Genomic DNA, 22,549 nt, shown 5'->3' with positions numbered 1-22,549 from the left:
AAGGAAGTACACAGCCAGTCTAGGAGAAGGTTCAGGAGCCTGACTAAAGTTTGGTCAAGCAAAGAATCTTTATCACTCTCTCTAGTGTAAATAAATTCTCCTTGGAAAGAATCCTGGCTTCTCACCCTTCGGAATGTAAATAAATTACTCTAAGAGGAAGAGATTAGTGTCTCCAGCTTCATAACCTAGGGAGGGCCCTGGGTCTCATCCCCACCTTGAACTGTAAACATACACTTCCAGGGAGGCGAATCTTTCCGGAAAGTTCTCCCTGTCTACTCACACTTCAACTTCCAAGGCTTATTTTTTTAGCCCAGCCCTGAGTTTAATAAAATTTTCTCAGAACGTTCTCACTATGCAGAAACATAAATGTGTGTGTGTGTGTGTGTGTGTGTGTATTTTTTTTCTCTACAGTTCCCCAGATAAAAATAATGAAGGGAGTATCCAATTTTCAATGAACAAGAAGCGACCAGAAGATGAGCTGAGGACTGTAACAGGACAATCTGGTGTGATGGCTGATTTACGTGTCACTGGACACCCCGATATTTGGTTAAACCTTTTTCCAGGTATGTGTGGAGGGGTTTCAGGATGAGATTATCATGTGGATCAGCAGGCTGAGTAAAGTGCAATGGCCTCTCCCACTAGGGTGGGCCATATCCAACCTGTTGAGGATTCAGATAGAATAAAAGGCAGAATAAGAAAGAGTCTTTTCTCTCTGCCTCACTGTTTTTAAAATGCGGCATTAGTGTTCTGCTTTCAGACTCAGATTCAGACAGGAGCTCACACAAATTGGCTGTCCTGGTTCTCACACCCTTGAACTCGGAATAGAACTACACCCCCCAGCTCCCTGTGTCTTCACTTGCCCATGACAGGTCTTGGACTCCTCCATAATCGTGTGAACCAGTTCCTTATAGTAAATATATATACAGTATATCCTATATACATTACAATATGACATAATAATATTTTCTATTATTAGAGGTGGGTTCTGTTTCACTGGAAAACCCAGACTGATACACATGGTAACAGCAGTTACCTGACAAGGCCAGAATTTTTGAGGAAAGCAGGAAGAAAATGGTGGGAAGAAGGCCATTCGCGGCAGAAAGGATGCCCAACCCCGTCCTGGCCCTGTGCTCCAGGGGGAATTGGAGAAGAAACAGACAACACTCAAGAGGACTACAGTGTCCTTAGGGGAGACTACAGTGTCCCCCCCTCCTTGGGGGAGTGTCCTTCCCACTCTGAGAAAGAAGGAAACTTTCTGAGAAGAGCTTGAAGGTCCAGGAGACTTGGCTGGTGACAGACCAGATTGCAGAGGACATGGTGGAACGTCCTGAGGGGTGGCAGACCAAGTCCTCTCAAGAGATATAGAGAACCTTACGGGACACAAGTCAGGATGGGAAAAAGACACCAAAAACCTGTTCTGGTGGAGACTGAGCCAAAGAGAGATGTACGTACAGACTGATGAGATTATTTCTGATAATCTTTCAGGAGAAAGTAAGTAAACAGCTCTCATTTCATCCTCGGGAAGGAAGGCTGGGGGAGGGGAGGTCTTGCCAGGGCTGCTGTGTCCTGTACACCCCTCCCCCTTAAATGCTGCAGTGAGACTCGTGCCCGAGACAGACAGCATCCCCTGCAGAAATTGCTGACTGTGCACTCGGCCAGGACTGAGGGCCTCCTACCAGGAGGCCTGTTTCCATGCAGACTCAGCTCAAGTCACCAGCAACCAGCTTCTACCACCAAGAGAATGAGGGATGAGACCCAGCACTTTGGTCACATAATGGAAGATGATTCACGGTCAAAGCTCTCCAAAGAGAATCTGGCCATTCTAAAAGTCTCCCTCAGAAGGGACACCTGGGTGGCTCAGTCCGTTAAGCGTCCAACTTCGGCTCGGGTCATGATCTCACGGTCAGTGGGTTTGAGCCCCGCATCAGGCTCTGTGCTGATGGCTCAGAGCCTGGAGCTGCTTCAGATTCTGTGTCTCCCTCTCTCTCTGCCCCTCCCCTGCTCACGCTCTGGCTCTCTCTCTCAAAAATAAATAAACATTAGAAAGAAATCTCCCTCGGAATGTCCTCAGTAACCCATCATGCATGGAATATGGAAGACCCAGCCAAGAGTACGTCCTTCCTAGTGTTTCCTTCCCCACTCCGGGTTCTACCCTGCTTCTCACGGACACCTGTTCCTCACGGGACCACTGTCTGCTGCTTCAGCTTCTCTTGGGCTATCCTCTGACCCCTGGTAGTGTTTCTTCCTCTTTTGGTGATTTCTCTATCCTTGGCCCCCTTCCTCCCTCGCACAGTAAATCACCACCTCACTGTTGCCTTTCCCCCCTTCCCCGGGCTTACGCACGTCACATACCACGTCTTTATTCATTCCTCCAACATTACTAAGAGCCTGCCTTCCAACAACAACTCTTTCACGTTGCCCAAAATGTGTGCTCTTCTCCAGAAAACGGGCTCGGTGTACCATTGGCCAGAGCTCCATCTCTGAGTCGTCTCTGGGGCCCCAGGCTAGCCATGGATGCTCTCTTATCACTATCTCTTCCTAAACGTAAGCATCCTTGAACTCCATTTCTCCAAAAGAACTCATTACTGCAGGAAAACAGCAGCAAAATCTCGCAGCCACCCTTCCCTACACATGAGCACTAATAGCCACACTCACGACCTTGTCACTTGGTAATCAGGCTAATCACTTGCTTCCTTAAACGTTCATTTAACAGTTCACAGTTGACCTGACATTATTTAGTCTCTCCCCTCAGTGATGTCTTCTATATTTTAAGCTTTTAAGAAGGCACACATCACAGCTTTATATCACACAGTGTCATAGGCGGATAGATGTTAGCATTTTTATCTTGACGATGAAATAGAAAGTCAAGGGTATGTTGGTCCTGTCCTAAAACATGGCCAGCTGTAGCCAGTGCCCTCCACCCCTGCTGGCCATTGGTCTTTGAAGGGTAGAGTTGTGCGCTTTCCAGAAAACAGACCTAAAATTTGCATTTTCCAGGTTGAAATCACACCTGCCTTTGTTTGCCCTGAAAAGATACCTGAGTCTAAAGCACATCACCCTGGTAAATTTTTGAATGTGGTTAGCCCTATGGGTCTTCAGGAGAACTACTTCATCTCAATTACAATGGAAGAAAGGTCTCGTCAATACCCCCAGGCTTCTTCCTTAATTTGTTTCCTTATAATCATCATGATCTAAGCACAGCTGCAACTCACTCAGCAATTTGCCAAGAAAGCAGGACTTAAATTATTCAAGTCTTGGTGCCAGGAGCTTGAGTCCCCCCCTCTACTCTTTCTTGATCTTCACTTGTTTGGTTATGGAGTCAGACAGGAAAAGGAAAGGGGAGAGGAAGCTGCTGAGGCCAATGCCGCCGGGACCAGAGTCCCGTCCCTCAGACACACTGTCACGGGTGTGGTAAAGAGTGCCCTGTGCACTCAGACTCATCCCACGCTTTGCAGGACCCCATCTCAAGCAGCCCCCTAACCCTCCCCTGTTTGCACTCCAGCACCTTCTCTGGTAGTTGGAAGGGAGGGAGGGGGGTGTTAATCTCCCCACTCAGTGAGAATGGAGCGGAAATAAGCCTGCTGTCCTTGCAGGAGGACCCCTCCATCCCCTGAGCCCTCAGTGTCACAGTCGCCAACTTTACTGGCTTTGTGCACATTGGGGATAACGTCCATACCCGCTGTCTTCCTCCTTCCCAGCCTCAGTCTCCCTACTCCCTAACTCCTGCTTCCTGGAATCACCTTCTTCAGAGTTGAGCTAGAATTCTGTGCCTGCAAGTCAGGATATTGGGCAAGGAGGTAACTGGATATGAGCCAATTTTAACATTAAGTGACAATTTGGGACCCTCTGAAAATGTCCCTACTCCCTCCGAAAGTCCTGATCTGTACGTTGGCTGCAGTATAGCAAGGCTTTGAAGAAATGTAAAGTACACAGACTGGAGAAGCACAGAAGCTGTATGTCTCTTTCAGATGATATAGCTCACGTGAGAACCCACGGCAGGTCCCCAGGGTACCATCGTGAGCATAGTCAGCCTTAGAACAGCACTTTGATGAAACCAATGACTCGAAAATTCTGTGTGGGCGGCAATATCATTCTTTGCATCCTAAGGAACCTTGGAAAATCAATAAACGTTGATTGGCTGACTCTTTAGCTTCCATTGAAGACAGAAAAATAAAGGTTCTGAAGCAAATTTGGCCCTCCATCCACATGCTACTCCCATGGTCCCAGAGAAGCTATACCCCAGGGGGAACCAAGGGTTTGCCTTCGAAGTCAGATCATCCAACGTCGGTCAAGCTCTCTGTGGCTATTCATTTTTAATTTTTACATAACTCCCACTCACAGTATTTGCCGACTCACATGACAGAAAAGTATTTCATTGAAGTTTTCCTCTCTGTTTTCTAAACTAACACAAATCATGTTAAAGCAACAAGTATTCAAATAACATTCCTTGAGGCTCCCGGGCGGTTCAGTCAGTTAAGCACTGGGCTTCAGCTCAGGTCATGATCTCATGGTTTGTGAGTTTGAGCCCCACCTCGGGCTCTGTGCTGATAGCTCAGAGCCTGGAACCTGCAACCTGCTTCAGATTCTGTGTCTCCCTCTCTCTCTGCCCCTCCCCTGCTCACGCTCTCTCTCTCTGTCTCTCTCTCAAAGATAAACATTAAAAAAAGAAGAAGAAGAAACAAACAACACTCCTTGTGTATTACAATACACAAAAATATACTTTGGGAAAATGTCTATATTAAAATATTCATAGGGCTAAGGGATGAATTTCTATAACTCCAGGGGTCTTTTGGTTTGGGGAATTTGGGGCTTTACTGGGTTTTGGTTTTGTTTTGGTCATTTGGTCATATGTATGTTTCTTGGTACATGAAAAGGTTGATCTAAAAAAGAGAAAGAAATTTTGGAATTAGAGGACTGCTTTGTTATTGATAAGCTTAGAGATACAAAATTCAAGATTTTTAATTATGGGATATCAGCGCTGGAATCTGCCTATATTTGCATAAATTATTTACATGAGAGAGTGCTTTTGAATATCTTAATACCTTTGAATATCTGCTTCGGATTCTGTGTCTTCCCCTCTCTCTGCCCCTCCCCTGCTCACATTCTCTCTCTCTCTCAAAAATAAATAAAATGGATTTTGGTGATTTATTTTTCCGGGAAGCTGTTGATAAGACAGCAAATGCAGTGGTCAATGGAACTCCATAGGAGGACACGTGAGACAGTCACATCCCTGCCTCCACGCTTAGAATTACCAGGAATGCAAGGGCACCTGGGTGGCTCGGTCAGTTGGGCGTCCGACTTTGACTCAGGTCATGATGTCACAGCCTATAAGTTCGAGCCCCACGTCAGGCTCTGTGCTGACAGCTCGGAGCCTGGAGCCCGCTTCAGATTCTGTGTCTCCTCCTCTCTCGCTCCTCCCCTGCTCATGTTCTGTCTCTCAATAATAAACGTTAAAAAAAAAATTTTTTTTAAAGAATTACCAGGAATGCAGCAGCTGTAACTCTCCAGCGACTCATGTGTCTCATGACAGCAACTCAGATACTCCAAACGGTGGTGCTGTTGCCGACGCCATTTTCCAAAATGGCAAACTACCCTCCATGAAGCTTCCCATAGAATCCACTGCCATCTGCCCTCAATTTCCATGGCAGTTGCGTTCATGGAAAATCTGGTACCTTAGATGCACGACAAACATATTTTATGTTTTTATTTATTGTGGGATATTTAGTGGAAAGCAAGCTCATATACACAGATCTATCACCATCTAGCATTTGAAAGGTTTTGCAGGCTTTTCCCAAGGAAACCCACCCTCAGCTGCCTGCCACCTGTCAATCATCAAGAATTTCAAGCCCCCACCCACACTCCCACCTTCACCAATGGGGTGAGGCTCACGTGAGTCAAGTGACATGCCCAAGGTCACACAGGCAGCAAGCTCTGTTGCCTCTTTCCAGCTCTTTCCCCTGTATCATGTTTCTGGGGGCCTCCAGACCTCCAAAAAGGCAAATCCAACTCTAAATGACTCCCTGGCAAAAAAAAAAAAAAAAAAAAAAAAAAATCATGGCGATTACCTTACTGGTAGGTCTTTCTGAAGCAGGTGGGTGCCATGCCCCCTTGACTTGTGACACCAGGTGAGCCAATGAGTGGAAATTGGCCACTAAGGTGCATGAGTCCACGGACCTTGACAGCCTAGAGATTCTGAAAGCAATGTAAACAAAGTCAATTTTCATGTCCCCTCTCTGCTTTTGGAATAAATCATTCATTCTGCAAGTATTTATTGACCACATGGAATGTGCTGGTTGACGGAAGTGGTGCCCAGGCCACAAGGGGAACAGGGCAGACACGGAGCTGCCCACCTCCGCAGAATTTAATGGGAAAGTAGGCGTTCGGTAACTCATTAATCATACAAACAATTACGTCATTAGGTAGCACAACGAAGTCTAAGGTGATGTGCAAACATAGTCGAGGCATGAACCCAATAGGCGGTAGGTTTGTCAGAGTTCCATCAAGGAAGCAAAATGCCCCACGTGACATAGAGTAAAGGATTCATTATAGGGACTCGACTTCACACAAGCATAAGAGATGCTGGGGAAGTAAATGCCCAGAGGGGAAGGTGAGAGGATCATGAGAGCCACTAGGCAGGGACTGTGAAGAGAAGCCAACGAGAAGTCCATAGCCAACTCCTGCCTCTGCGTCCAGAATAGGCCTGTAGTCATCACCATCAGCAAGAAGAGTTGGGACAGCAGAGACTCAAAGTTGGACCTGGAAAGAAAAACTGGGACCCTGTCTTTCTCCCAGCTCTCCTAACCCCCATGACACAGGCGCCATGGGGAAACCAGCTCCCTACCCCTCAGACTGCACACACCCCATGCTCAGGACCCAGACGGGCAGAAGGAGGTCATGGGGATGGGGATGCCCGAGGGGCTGCAGTTCCAGAGAGTCAGCAAATCAGCCTCAGCACGTGTGAGCTTCAAGGGCATCTGGGGCATCATCCTTCTGAATGTGTGGCCACTGGGCCTTCACACCCACCTCCCAGATGTTGGGCACATTTCTCTGTGGCCAGCCCTCACCCAGAACTATAGTGGGAAGAGTAGCTAGCTGACACAGTGGCTCCACCAAGGAAAATCCAAAGGATCAGCTACAGTTGGACAAAGTGAAGAGGGAGGAAGTAAATGTTCCAAGCACGTGCAAAGGCCCTGGTGTGGGCAGCACTACAGACCCCTGTGGAATTTCCTGCACTCGGGCATGATTTGGAGAGAGTGGTGCATGGCCAGGGAGAGCTGGGGGTAGAGCCAGTCAGGCCCCATAGGCCATGGTGGGGTTTTAGATTTTATCCCAAGAGTGGTAGAGATCCAGGAGAAGTTGACACCCAGAACAGAGAGTAGACAGAGAACCAGCTTGGGAATCAGAAAGACCTAGGGTCAGAGTCGCTGTGAACCGTATTATGTGACCTCACTTTGCTTGTCGGTACAATGGAGACAAAAGAACACGGCCAGATTAAGTAAGGGTTGAGCGAACCAACCCATGAAAGTGCCTGTGTGCGCAAGACCATGCTTTCTGCAAAGGGCGACATCATAGTTACTTCAGGCTACACGGGCCACATGGCTCCGTGCCCCCCAACTGTGCTTCTGTTGCCTACAAGTAGCCATAGACCATACGTAAACTTTGGCTGTATTCCAATGAAACTGTCCTTGTAGACACTGAAATTTATATTCCCTATAATTTGCACATTCAGTGAAATATTCTTCTTTTGATTTTTTTCAACCACTTAAAAATGGAAAAACCATTCTTAGTTTGTGGGCCACATAAATAAAAGCAGCAGACTGAACTCGACTCATGGGCTACAGTCTGCTGACTCCCGTGGCTGGCACAAAACAAATGTTTCTCCCCCTTCCTTACTCCTTACACACACACACACACACACACACACACACGCCACACACAAATACAGCACACACACATGCACAGGCAAGCACACACGTACAAACACAGCATATACACATGCACACACACGCACACACACACACACACACACACACATGCACACCACACAACTGGGAAGAGGCAGAAGGTACGGGACATTCTTGTGTCACCTCCTGCTGCCAAGGTCCGAGCCTTCTGGCTAACTACATTTCACTTGATCTCATCCCATTTGCACTTTCTAAGGAAAAAATTTAGATCGACTATAATGCTTAAAATTAGTTTCTGATTTAGACAGTAATTTGCTATTATTTGAACTACCTCAGAGGTTATTAGCCATGAAATTGAAGCACGAGATTAGCAACTGTTCTCAAATTCAGTTACCCTATAAAATATCATGCATTTTTAAGGTTTCTGAGCAGAAATATATCAATACATTGTGCACTGTGTTTCCCCCATACTTTACTGGGATCATTCATTTTCTGCTTTGTCAACCCACTGTGATTACATGCTGGTCATGAACCTCTCTGTCTGAAGTCACTAGGCTGAGTGGTAATCCTCACGAACCTTCCTGCGGGTGTGTGCGCTCCAAATCCCACTGTATGCTTAGAAAGAACACGTCTCATGCAACAAAGGAGGGGAGACAAATGTGGGGTTGCTTTCGGCTCAGGACCCCGCCCACTGCCTCCAAGACTGCATTTCATCCAGGTCCAGGGAGAGGAGGAGGGCCTGCTTGGGAAATGTTGGAAAGTGAGACTCACCCGAAGCCACAGCCCGAGGTGTGATTTACAGGCTAAACTAGGTAAGAATTAAATATTTACCATCGCCCCCGGTGCAGCGGGGACAGGGCCACCTGCACGCACTCAGATGGGAACAGCTTCGGTCCAACAGCTGGGCCGTGTCAGGTGAGGACAGGGCAAGTGTGTGTGTGAGAGAGAGAGAGAGAGCGAGAGAGAGAGAGAGCACGCATCTCTACAGAGATAAGTGCCACAAGGGACTCCAGGGACCACCATCCCATCTCTTTGTTCTACTGAGGTGTCACCGAAGCCGTGACCTACTCAAGTTCAGTGCAGCGAAATTCCTTTTCCCCAAACGGTGTCCTCTTTCGGTATAAAGGGATGCAGCCTTAAGAATGGAAAAAGTGGAATGCTACCAGGCCAAACATCTTTCCCCATGACTTTGCAAACATTCTCCATTCCTTGATTTCTGTTTCCTAAATGTTGCCAGATCCTCCTGGCTGGGTATCTTCTGCCTGCCTGCCCTCCATATCCATCTTCTACCTTTCTGCATCCTGGACGGATGACATGGGTGGGCCCCATGGACCTCTGGCTCTGGTCGGGCTTGGTCAAGGGGAGGCATGAGCAAGAGAGTGAGGGAGTCTTGTCACCTCACTCCCCACTTCCAGGCTTCCAGGGCTTGGCAGCGACTGTTGGGAGCTCTCTCCATTCAAGTCTAACCCTTTGGACGATAACAGGTGCTCGGGCCCTCGGGTCCTGGCCCAGGCCTGCCAGACCCCCTGTCCATCCCATTCTCCCCCGCTCCCCCTGCCCTTCCTTACTGTCTCGCCTCTCCTCTACCTCCCTCATCTCTGCTCCGAGTTCCCAGGTGCTCCCCAGGAAGGACTATGCACCCTCTTTACACAGGACGGAGTACTCTTCCCCAACAGTATCATAAGCACTGATGTGGCAGGGATAGGTTGTTGACACAGAATCTCCTATATGATTGGCAGCATCCATTCACCCTTTTGGTGATCAAACTCCCAGGATCAACTTGAACATCTCTCACAGTTTCCAAGGTCAGGGTCACACAGAGCAAAGGAAGTGCTTCTATTCAAGTCTCTAATTACCTTTGATGTGTTGACATTACCACCTATACCCTACTCTTAAGTAAACTGTGTAAGGTCCTCGAGTTCAAGGGGCTGGCTTGGAATCTGACAGAGGAACCATGGTCAAAGACCCCTGGAAGGATGGACAGGTGTGGTTTCCCCAGCCAGGATTTTATGGCACACGCCTTTGAGAGGTATTTGTTTAAGTAAACCTGCAGCCTCATGGCCATTCGTTAGCAGTAGCCATGTCTGTCTTTCTGAGGAACAGCCTTGGCCGTGACATTTAGCCGTGATTGACCCCTCTGACCGCATGCCCCTGGGCATGCTTCAGCTCTCTGCGTTGCAGAAGTAAGAGATGAATTTACCACATCAGCAAAATACCATTTTCAGTTGAGAGCCGCCTTGGGGTTTACAGGTTCCTAAATAGAAACTAGCAAGCACACAGACATAACACTGACAGAAAACACCAATTGAGTGTTTGTGTAAAAGAGCCCATCCTGGACACATCAAGGTCATTTCCACATAGCTAGCTCTAGGTCAGGACTATCCTACAGGATTTTCTGCAGCAGTGAAAAACTTCCACCTGCACTGTCCCATATAGTAGCCACTAGCCACGTGTGGCTATTGAACACTTGACATGTGGCTGGTGGGACTTAGAGAATGGATCTTCTTTTTTATTTAATTCCAAATAACCTAAATGTTCATAGCCACTTGTGCTATGGTATTGGGCAGGACAGCTATAGACAGTTCTGTTCAAATAACTTATTCACCTCCTGTGCAATAAAAACTGGCTGGGGGTCCCTTTGAGGAACCTCACTTCTGGAATAAGCTACAGTAAGGAAATAGCTCATTAGTGACACAGAGAAACTTCCCGAGGGACTGATAAACATTTTGAGGCAACAGGCACCAACGAAGTTGAAGCAGTTTCCATGAAAATCACTTGGCATTGCTCTCCAGAGTTCAGAACTTAAAGTTCAATTATATTTCCCATGAAACTCCCACTGATTCCTAAAACAACCACCCAAATGGAATTCTTATAGCAGGCAGATGGCAAATATTCATTACACTTCAATATATTGTCTTTCTCAATATTGCCCTGTTTGATCTCAATATTTACTCAATGCCTACAAGAACGCTAGCGCCTGTAAAGGTTACAAAAGGCATAAATGACATGACATTTGCCTTGTCTCAGGATCTGGGTTCTGTGAAGGTTTCGGGAGAGCAAACCATGAAGTAAAGAATACAGAGTTCACTCACTGAACAGCTCTGTCCAAAAGGTCTTCTGAAACTCTTGTCTTTCCCCTTGACTTGTACCCACTCAAGGATGATGATGGACGACAGAAACACACTGGCAGAGAGTTAAGAAGTTATAATGAATACGAGTCTCATTTTGAAGCAGGTGAATTCGCAACTTTTTTCATAAAAAGTTATCTTAGGAAAGTGATCTAGCAATTGTCATGGGTTTTTGAAATTTTGCATTTTAGCTCTGCTTCGAAGAGAAAGAGGCGGCCAATTCCCTCACTTTAGGGACACAGTGTTAGAAGAGATGGCATTTTCTTCAGGATCCTCTAGGCAGTGGTGATACTCAAAATACTGGACAACCAGTACGGCTGAACACCAGCCAATCAGAGCAGATACTGTATGAGTGCCAGTGAATCAAACATCTGCACCAGCAGATAGCTCTGGAATTAGTTGTTGATTCACATGAAAGCCTTCAGGGTAGAGGCTGAGTGTGATTTCAGATCACAAAAATGTTTTATAAGTCATGGTGGTATATAGGTTTGTCCACCATTGGTTGGATTAGCAGGCAGCAGTGTTAAGTGATAAGAAACGTCATCACGATAAACGTACATTGTTTACTTACTAAGTCCAAGGAATCACTAAAATCTTAACCCATTTTAAAAGTCAAATTCCACTTCAGCAAGTCCATGGTTGGGCATGTCGTTAATTACTGAGCAGTTGCTAATTACTAACCATCACAGAAATTTGTACCAACTGGTGCAGGACTCAGCCACCTGTCCTGTCTCCGGGGTAAATATGAAGAGATGGGTAGGCAGTGAAATGTACTGACAATATCTACACGAAAAAGCAATATTTGGAAAAGACAAATTTTTCTCTTAATAACAACATTCATATTAACTGCTTTTTTTCAAGCAGGCTTCGTGCCCAGTGCAGAGCCCAACATGGGGCTTGAACTCACGACCCTGAGATCCAGACCTGAGTTGAGATCAAGAGTCGGACACTTAACCGACTGAGCCACCTGGGAGCCCCTCGTATTAACTTTTATGGGGCAAATGTACAGTAGTCAAAGACTAACATGAAAATGTGATTTTTTAAATTTTTTAATGTTTATTTATTTTTGAGAGAGACGGAGACAATGTGAGTGGGTTAGGGGCAGAGAGAGAGGGAGACACAGAATGCAAAGCAGGCTCCGGGCTCTGAGCTGTCAGCACAGAGCCCAACATGGGGCTCGAACTCACAAGCTGTGAGATCATGACCTGAGCCCAAGTCGAATGCTCAACCGACTGAGCCACCCAGGCGCCCTTTGATTTTTTTTTTTTTCAGACATCTCATGTTGCTTTTAAGAAATGTTTGATTCCTAAACATCATGATTCCTTAAACTACCACCTGAATAGTAAGGAATTAAGAGAGGCAATAGATGTTTTTTGGTGTTTTCTCTTTTATTTATTAAAGAACACATTACCCATTTCCAGTGTTTTCATGGCATTTGTGGTATGTAAGTTACATCCCCCACAAAGCAAAATCCACATCTAACTCATTGGAGAGGGAGCCTGATAAGGAGCAGACAAAAGTGAATGTCTTCATGGAAATATCCACAATGTGTACGTTGGCTTTGAACTTAATCTTTTCTTAACCTATGAGTTCTGATTTCCCAGGCAATCTTAGATTTCTGATTGATCCTAATATGTATGCTCTTTTTTTCACAAACAATATACAATAATGTCCCACATATTAAACATACATAAATATTGTCTTCATATGATTACAATAACAAAAATATTTTAAAAGTCATGGTATGATATAGGCTTATCTGCCATTTATTAGATAGCAAGAAGGAGTGTCCAGTGACGAGTAAATCACCACGATGGACTCGTAGCTTTTACTCAGCAACTTGGTGGAATTCACTAAAATCGTGAAACGTTTTGAAAACCAAATTCTGTGCTGGAAGGTGGGGAAACGGACCCCTTCTTTCACGATAAAGTGTCCATTCCGATTACTCCAGCATCACTGCTTCCCGGTAACACTGGCGAAACGGGAGCCCAGCCTTGGGACAGAGAGGAAGGACAACGCGGGCGTGATGCATGTTATCAGCCATGTGCAGAATGGAACCCGAGGGACGTCTTCGCTAGACCAAAGTTACATTCCTCACGGTCCTAGGACTGGCCACGGAAAAGGAAACCTGCGGGCGACCTGCTGGACCCCGCCACCGGCGGTCAGGTCCCTGGTGACAAGAGAAGAGGGTGGATTTAATCAGTGGAGATGGACGGAAAAGGCACACTTGAGAAGAAACCTCCACTCATCAGATAAGAAGAAACGAGGACCCAGAGAGGAAGCAAAAATGTTAACGCACATCCTTCCTTTATGTCAGTATTTCCACACACGCCCGAAGTTTCCGAGCTCAGGGCCACATGAGCAACGCAGGTCAAAGAATCCAATATTCGTTTGTATGGAGGCAAAGTACCACAAAGATGTGCTGTTCTGGTTTTCTTTTCTTTCTTTTTTTTCAATCTTCCTATAGAAATTCTAACTTCCATATGAAAATATAAAATATTGCTAACCTTCGGGGGGGGGTGGGGTACCCAGGTGGCTCAGTCTGTTGAGCATCCAACTCTTGATTTCAGCTCAGGTCACGATCCCAGGGTTGAAGGATCGAGCCCACATCAGGCTCCACACAGAGCATGGAGCCTGCTTGGGATTCTCTATGTCTCTGCCCCTCCTCCTTTCATACTTTCTCTCAAAATAAAGACATTTAGATAGATAGATAGATAGATAGATAGATAGATAGATAGATAGATAGATTTCTAACCTTCTTTAATAACACACATTCCTTCTACAGGAGAGGGGCACAGATCATTCGTCTGTCTCCTCGGGCAGCCAGGCTGCTGCCTCCTGCCAGAAATGCTATCATTGCTGTTCTGTTCTCATTCGGAAGTGTGATCCCCGGCAAACCACACACTCTTCCAGAGGGACCAGTGCCTGCCTGACTATACTGCCCTACTAAAAAACACACAATATGTTTTCCTGCCAGTCCTCAGAGTGCCATCTCAGGTTCCAGGGTACCGCAGCCGCACTGCACATCCTAAATAATGCAACCGGGCACCATGCATTATTGACATTGCAATGGAATGTCAGTAAGTCTGCAGGATAGAATCACTCAGGCTCGTGGTCTGAACTTGGTGACTCCTGGTCATGCAGGGAAAACAGGAGGCTGACGGAGCCACCTCAGCAACGTGCTCTAGGAAGTGGGTTTCTGCAGTAAATATGCCTGACATTTTTGCAGTTGTTATTTGCCTTTTGTTTTCACAACTGGGCTGCACTAACGCCTGGCTGTTTTCTAAATTTATCAAGAGTTTGTTTCTGTTGATCTCAGAAGGGTGGTGCTTCGCGGGGAAGAGTCGATCCGCATTTCAAGTTGTTCAAGCGTTCACCCTTCAAAACTGACAGACTCCGGAGAAAAAGGGACAGAGTTGCCCAAAATAAACAGAAAAATTGACTGACAGTGAGTTGAGGCCTGGAAAGAGGAGAGGAAAACGAGGCCTCTTGGTTTTAACTATTGATCAAGATGCAAAATATTTACAAACCCCATGACATCATATTAAAAAAAATGGTGTTTGCCCTTCCCACTGGCTGTAATTGTAAGAATTTCTCATTTTATTTTTATTTTTAATTTTTTAAATATTTATTTATTTTTCTGTGAGAGAGATACACAGATCATGAGCCGGGGAGGGGCAGAGAGAGAGAGAAGGAGACACAGAATCCCAACAAAGTAGGCTCTGGGCTCCGAGCTGTCAGCACAGAGCCCGACGTGCGGCTCGAACCCACAAGCTGCGAGATCATGACATGAGCCGATGTTGGAGGCCCAATGGACTGAGCCACCCAGGTGCCCCTCTAGTTTTATTTATTAGTTTTGTCCTAACGTGTTTCACGGGCAGTTATACCTAAGTTTATTGTACTTCACCAACGTCAACTCCTTTCTAGAATATAAAGTCAGTATTATGTATCCTAACCGTAAATCCAGCCTGGATAGGAATCATCAGGGGAAAGAAGTGTCACATTTTGGTGTCTGTAACTTCTGAAAATCACTCTCTTGTTTTCCTTTCTGACCTTTCCTACAATTTAATACATGCTCTTGGGGTCTCTGCAGCCTAAAATCCTGTTTTTTCTTTCATCCAGAGTGAATGTAGTATGCCTTCAGACCCACTTAAAACATAAGAGGTTTAAAAAAGCTTTCCCCTGGGGTGCCTGGGTGGCTCAGTCGGTTAAGCGTCCCACTCAGGTCATGATCTCATGGTTTGTGAGATCAAGCCCCACATCGGGGTCTGTGCCGACAGCAAGCAGCCTGCCTGGGATTCTTTCTCTCCATCTCTCTCTGCCCCTCCCCTGCTCACATGCTCACTTGCTCATGCTCTCTCTCTCAAAATGAATAAACATTAAGAAATAAGTTTACCCCAGCTACAGTGCAGCCTAGATTGCAAAGTATCTCGGTATCCAGACCCTTCCATCTAACGCTCCTCATAGCACTGCCTAGCCACCTACTTGGTGGCACACTCGTGGAGTAGAAGTCATTCCCAGTGCATAGGTGTAAGAAAAACCCCAGCACTCAGCAGTGACTTGCCCTTGGAAACAGGCTATACATGTCTTACATTTTCATGTGGGTCCACTAAAATACTGTCATCAAAGCATTCGCCTGGAGAACATGGTAAAAACACCCATTCTTTGGCCCCATCTCCCAGAGGTTCTGATCCAGAAAGGCTGGAAGAAGCTCAGGACTTTGCATTTTAACAAATACCTGAAGAGCTTCCGGTATACCGCTCCACCGAGAGCCACTGCTGAGCCAGCAAGGTACCAAGACACGGGAACTTACAGGTGCTGGCTGTGCCTCCAGGCTCAGCAAGCATTCCTTGGGATCCTGGATCCTGGAAACACATCCTCCCTTTCTGCCAGTTGCTGGTAGGAACAAGGACTGCCCCCATGTCTCAGCCTCTGGTGAAGAGTCCCGTGTTCAGGGCAGACCTTAGCAGGGCAGTGGGCTGACAGGTGGGGATGAGCCAGAGAGGGAGCCCCAGAAGAGCCAGCAGGTACCTTTTCCTGTGATTACAGCCCAGGGTCACCAATGGACCTGACTCATGCCAGCCTGTCCCTGAGCAGAGCCCTCACCCCTCCGAAGCTTTCTCAGGGCTGTCAGCACCTAAAGCATCTGGACACGATAAGAGATCCTAAAAAAGAGGTTCCCCATGACGTCTCAGGTTGATCTTCCCCAAGGCAGTGTGGGCCTCCTGTGTTTTGGACCTCAATCAGAAGGTATCGATGGGGCAAGAGTTATGGGGGCTGGTGCAGCTGCAAACGCCCCTCGTAAGTATTAAAACTCCAATTTCCTGCTCTAGTAACTGTTGGGCGTAGGATGTAATTAAAATCATGCCTGTGCTGCACGACAAAGACGTGGCACGTGGAGGTTCACCACAACCTAAAGATCAGACACAGACATGGACTCTGGATGGAGCCGGAAGTTGCAGTCTTGGAGGCGAGGAGAAGAGTGGCCCAAAGACTCTGCCTGCTCCTTGGGACACTTCTCTGGTCCCTGAGCCAGTGTGAGCACACACAGGGCTCGGGGGCTGGACCCTCCTCTACTTATAGGAGATCCACATGACTCCAGCAAGAGCACAGGCGCCCTCCACCCTCGGGAAAGGTCCGGTATAACCGCTACCTGGTGTACTGTACGTAACCTGGGTGTCGTGAATGCCCTGGGATGCTAGCAAACATTCATCACAAAGTAGGCAAGTTGGTCACTGGCAATGTTCCACTGTCTCTCCCAGCAGCCCCTCATTTCCAGCTTGTTATAAGGTAGCCAACTGCCTTTAGACTTCACCACCTAGACAACCACCCTGTCTTGTCCAAAACTCAGACACACTGAGGCTGCATCCCAAGTCCACTGAGCCAGGAGGTCCACAGGTGAGACCAAGAGTCTGGGCATCCCAAAGGCCACATCAATGATTCCTGAGTGCAGCCCCTGGCCCTTCAGGCTCCCTCCTCCTCAGATTGTGTTTGAACAGGATAATCTTGAAGGAAACCAAAGTGCCCAAGAGCAAAGTGGCAATCTGACATGGACTTATTTACTTTTCTTCAATGAACCCCAAACACAGTATTTTTATGGTGCGTCCTCCTTTATACCTGTCTAACAAATGTCTTGGGGTGATCAGGTTGTGATTATCTGCAAAGGGAGCACGTCTACATGCACACACACTCCTTGTATCACCTTGCTCGTGACAGCATACGGCTAAGCACTGAAGACATTCTCCACATCAGTTCATAGCTTTTAAAAATTTTTTTTTCAACGTTTTTTTTTTTTATTTATTTTTGGGACAGAGAGAGACAGAGCATGAACGGGGGAGGGGCAGAGAGAGAGGGAGACACAGAATCGGAAACAGGCTCCAGGCTCCGAGCCGTCAGCCCAGAGCCCGACGCGGGGCTCGAACTCACGGACCGCGAGATCGTGACCTGGCTGAAGTCGGACGCCCAACCAACTGCGCCACCCAGGCGCCCCTGTGCATAGCTTTTAATGAGCGCCCAGTAACACTGTGCTAGACTGTGCGTAGGTCTGGGCCACCAGTTAAGATCTGAAAATGCTGAGTTAACATAACACCAGCAGGTTGAGCAGACGAGAGGGCCAGCACGAAGAGAGAACGAGCGCACGTTCAACGGTTGCTGAGCTGCTGGCAAAACCAAGATCACCCCACTGTGAGACCTATTAATACAAAACAGGAGCCTCGGCTGGTGTTGTGCACACCATGCCTCCATGGATAGGATGTGCATCTGCCCCAACGAGCTCCACGCAGAGGAACACCGGGAAGAGATTTTGGGCAGGCTGACTCCCAGCTGGACATGTCTCAGCTGAAGCTACGGGCTTTTGAGGAGCCAAGGCTGGTGCAGATTTTCTGCACCATCACGTAGTCTGTAGCCCACAATCCTAAACTCCAACAAGCCAGCTTTACGGGCAGGAGTCCCGCCAGGGCCCATGAGCATGGAAACACCCAACAGTGGCGCAGGTAGCTCTGTCACAGGCTGGAGTCACACTGAGGTCTCTGGAGAAGAGGCCGGGATGAAAGACAAATGAAAGAGCTCCGAGGAGCTCTCAGATGCCTCTCCTGGGCCTTGAGGCGTCACTACAGAATGGAGAGAGCCTATGAGAAAAGAAAGCGCAGACTGCACTGTCGTCTTTCAGTGAGGTCTAATGAGCTCTGACGAAGGTCTTCCTCGGGCTGCACAGCATGAACACGGATGCACGGACCTGGCAGGGCTGCAGGCCTGGCCTGGGGAAGTTCTAAAAGGAGCCTCTGTGCTGCAAGTCACCTTGGCCTGTTTCTAGAAGCAGCGGCGTGGCCTCTTGGCAGCTCTCGAGTGGCCAGTTGACCACGTGCAGGAATATGTCCTCTTTGGGCCGAGGGTCCCCATGCTCGGCCACTTGATCCACCATCTGCCTTCTTCCCTCCCTTCCCAAAGTGCTCATGGAAAGCGTGCCCCATGGTACATCTTGCGTCCGGGTCCTCCAAATGAACAACCTGCGGACAGTGCCTGGGCTCGCACCTGCAGAGGCACCCTCTGGTTACTGATCAAAGGTGGACTCTTCAAAACAGGTTTGCCCTGAAGTTCCCCAACTCTAAACAGAAGAATCCAGCTATTTAAATAGCCTCTCACCCGCTTCTAGTCCAGGCAAGAACAGCTCATCTCCCTTGTGTTCTGTTGCTTTCTTAAGGACCCCGATGCTCTGGGCCGAGATGCACCTTCCCCTAGAAAACTGACAGACACTTCAAGAAACACAGGTGTGTGTGACAGTTCCCCAGGGCCTAGCACCTCCAGGCCACTGTTCTTTTTCCACCAATAGATTATTTAGCTGATTACATGTTTAAGTAGCAGAAACTTCTCAAGTTTCTCTCCCTGCGTATTTTCAAAACACTTCAAACTCAAGAAGGATCCACTCTAAGCTCTGAAATGTCATTCTCCATTCCTGTATCCAAATGCATCTAGAGTTCTCCCATGTCCTCATTTCTACTTCAGGGGGGGATCATCTACGTCACTTCTTCTGACTCTCCTCCCCACTTATCCCAATGCCCGCCACCCAATGCCAGACGTAAGCATTTTGGCTTGTCCAGTAGAAAGACACCTGACAGTAAAAGGTAACCACAGAAATAAGGGCTGGAGTAAACGTGTTCTTGGACGACCGTGCTTGGTTCTGAGTGAAGAGAACCCCTCCATCAGCCCATGGCTCCCACTCAGGTCCAGTCTTAGAGGGTTGATAGGCTCCTTCACAGCCTGCTGATTACTCTCTTGGGTCAGCCCCCCCCCCCACCTTAGTCAAGAGATGGCCCCTGGAAAGGGAATCTGTTGTGTCTCCACAAGCCACCTCACCCAGGGCCAGATTAAATGCATCAGAAGATCTATGTGCCAAAGAGAACAGATTAGATGGGAAGAAATTTACCTCTCCATTTTCCCGACACTCACCCTAGGGAAATAGCCTGAACTTGTACCAGGAACTCAACTATTTGTCACGTAGGCCCATGTTCTTTCGTGCCACAGACACCCCCCCATGTGTCTTCCCACCTGGCTACCACTCTTTTGAGACCATTTAGGTCTCTTAATACATGCATGAGCATCAATCAAACCTCACCTCCCCCCACCCACCCCCAAAGGCCCAGGAGGCACACATCACTGACAAGATGTATGGACTGAGCTGAATCCCAGCTGCTGAGAGGAATATCATGGCCTGGGGCTGCCCGGAAGCCCAAGTCAATATCTACGAGTACAAAGAATGACAGGTCTAGGAAGGCACTCCCAGCAGCAGCGCCTCAGGCTGAGAGACTCGCGGTCAGAACACAGCCAAGACCTCGGACCCTGAGTGCTTTCGGACCCCGAGTGCTTTCGGGATCCCAACTGCCAGTGGGCCTTTTCCAAAAGCCAAAGGGGAGAACATTCATCCATATCGGGGACACCACTGCAGAGTCACATCGAAGTGTTTCTCATTTCAAGGTGCCTTTGTGCAGGTCAATAAATGGTCAGAAAATACATATTTTGCCTAATATGATATGCAAAGAATTGTATTTTCTGTGCAGGCACTCTAACTCATCTGTGACAACCACCACGGAGTCTGTGTCAGAAAAGTAACATACTGTGTCATCACGGATCCTGGGTGACTGTGTTCTTTACGTGCGCTTTGGAAGGATGGAGACCATCAGAGTTTGCCTAACAACCAACAATACCTACCACCTGTGCTCCCCCACTGGAGCTCCAGACCTGTACATACACCTGCACCCTCATGTAAGAGATACCCCAAGATCTATAAGCCCCCACCTACACTTCTGATCTTCCCCCCCAAAACCCACTACAAAGGCCAAGAGATACTACATGTCCTGGCCCATTCCCTCCGTGTTGACAGGTTGACCAGTGAGCAAAGGCCATGTTCTTCCATCATGAGCATAAAACAGGCATGATTTTATAATCACCTACCACCAGGCAAGGGTTGTTAAAGGGGGAAAAAAAAAGTCTCAAAATGGGTAAAATGGTCTGAATCACCTGATAAGGTTGCCTACTGCTGTGTTGTTCCTGAACACTGGATTCAGAGGACACTGGAGCAAAAGAAGCAAGTTCTGAAACAGAAGAAGGATTTTAGAGTGATAAATGACAAAACCCAAATAACACGTTCTCACAATTCTGATTTAGAAGGAAACGCATTTGTTTTTATATAGTAACCCTGGCATAAAGTAATCTTTAACCATAAACAGATTGTTTTTAGAGTTAACCCTGAGGTTACATACTTTGCAACTCCTACCTTTCTAATGAAATAAAAATATGGCAAACTTGGGGCGCCTGGGTGGCTCAGTCGGTTAAACGTCCGACTTCAGCTCAGGTCACAATCTCGCGGTCTGTGAGTTCGAGCCCCACGTCGGGCTCTGGGCTGATGGCTCAGAGCCTGGAGCCTGCTTTGGATTCTGTGTCTCCCTCTCTCTCTGCCCCTCCCCCATTCATGCTCTGTCTCTCTGTCTCAAAAATAAATAAACGTTAAAAATAAAATTAAAAAAAAAATATGGCAAACTCACAATCAAGCTCTTCCTTGACTCATTAGTCTCATCCAGAGACAAGGTGAATCCATAGCTGTAATGCTGACCAAGGTAAATAAACACAGGGCAAAAGAGGGGAAAAAAAGATAGGTTTGGTTTGGGCTATGATTTTGGTCAAGCTACACGATTAGTTGCTCAAAACACTAAGAAATAAATATTCTCCTACAGGAAATTTTTAAGCTGTGATCCGATTATGAAAGGAAACAGTCAAGGGGTGCACGGGAGGCTCAGTCGGTTAAGTGACCAACTCTTGATTTCAGCTCAGGTCATGATCTCACGGTTCGTGAGATCGAGCCCCAAGTCGGGCTCCGTGCTGACTGTGTGGGACTCTCTCTCTCCCTGTCTCTCTGTCTGCACCTCGTGCGCACTCTCTCTCAAAATAAATAAATAAACTTTAAAAAAAAAAAAAAAAAAAAGGAACCAGTCGTGCTTCGTGGAATTTAAAAAATCTTAAGTGAGCCATTTTGAATAGATATGTGAGGCGGCCATGGCAAAGTGGGAGAGATGGGACATGAGCACAGCCCCAATCTTAGTGAAAACAATTTTGGGGGGAGCCTGTCAGTAAGAACTGATTAATGAAACATCTTTCCATGGAATTTGATTTGCCAGGCAACTTGGAAGGGCCAGGTCTCCCCCTCCAACCCATTTGTACTCCCTTCCCCTCTCATCTGCCTTCTGGAGGATCCCTGCCGCTAAAAAGTGCCCAAGCCTTCCAAGATGCCCTCACTAGGACTGTGTCCTGTAAAGGTAAGATATTCAGGTGCCACAAAGACTTTTCAAAGTTAGGTTTTGTTTTCAACATTCTCCCACTCCCTCTAAAGCTCAATAGGAATGGATTTCTTGCTGAGTCTCACCTTTATTTGAAGTTTTGGGGAAGTGACCCTCAATGTCTTAAAATGCCTCCTCACATACTTTACTAAAGGTAGAAGGCTATTTCCAAAGAGAACATGAAAACAGAAAGTTTATTTTAAAGTCCTTAAACTGTCATCCCACTTTGCTTCAAACGTTGGACAAATAGGTAGACTGTTTACCTACTAGAATATTGCTAGCTCTGAAATTTCTCCTTCTTCTGAAAATTACTCAAAGAACAATGCCCAGGAATGGCTAAGTCCTCTGGCTTCCGCAAGCTGGTGCTGGGCTGGCCAGCCCCTCCTCCTCATGCCCCTTCGGGTATTCCCACGGACCCCCCGACCACTCACTTGCCGTCCGCGGCTCATCTGAATGGTAGCCCAGGTTTTCACTGCCACTTTCTAAGTTTGTCTCAAAAGTTTCTTTGTTTGTCTTCACACTTGCAGATTTCCTGGAATCAGACCATTTTTAAAAGCCAAATGTTAATCAGTAGTGGATGTTTGGTTCACACTGCTCCACCCAGGGCATCCTCACACACTGAACTCACCACTGCATCAGGAAAGACACTCATCGCCACCAGCACAGCTATGCAAGTGGTCTGCCTGCTCAC

At 47.2% G+C, this 22,549-nt stretch overlaps 1 protein-coding gene across 8 annotated transcripts in view; it reads right to left on the bottom strand.

The window, feature by feature from the left end:
• IGSF5 (immunoglobulin superfamily member 5) overlaps window positions 1-22,549 on the bottom strand; it is a 91,293-nt gene that overhangs the window by 26,444 nt on the left and 42,300 nt on the right. For 4 of the 8 annotated variants that reach the window (XM_058732050.1, XM_058732051.1, XM_058732052.1 and 1 more), the window contains 3 exons: window positions 22,290-22,390; window positions 20,546-20,619; window positions 12,402-13,202 (listed from right to left, as the gene is read on the bottom strand). In XM_058732050.1, coding sequence (XP_058588033.1) covers window positions 13,107-13,202; window positions 20,546-20,619; window positions 22,290-22,390 — 271 coding nt within the window. In that variant the 3' untranslated portion in view covers window positions 12,402-13,106. Of the gene's footprint in view, window positions 1-4,717; window positions 4,881-5,480; window positions 5,673-6,065; window positions 6,193-10,996; window positions 11,088-12,401; window positions 13,203-20,545; window positions 20,620-22,289; window positions 22,391-22,549 lie in introns of those variants that run through there. The other 4 variants (XR_009262343.1, XR_009262342.1, XR_009262341.1 and 1 more) reach the window with 3 other exon arrangements.

Source organism: Neofelis nebulosa, chromosome 5 (genome assembly GCF_028018385.1).
Source record: "Neofelis nebulosa isolate mNeoNeb1 chromosome 5, mNeoNeb1.pri, whole genome shotgun sequence".
Classification (NCBI taxonomy): Eukaryota; Metazoa; Chordata; class Mammalia; order Carnivora; family Felidae; genus Neofelis; species Neofelis nebulosa.
This window is presented reverse-complemented; position numbering and strand designations above follow the sequence as displayed.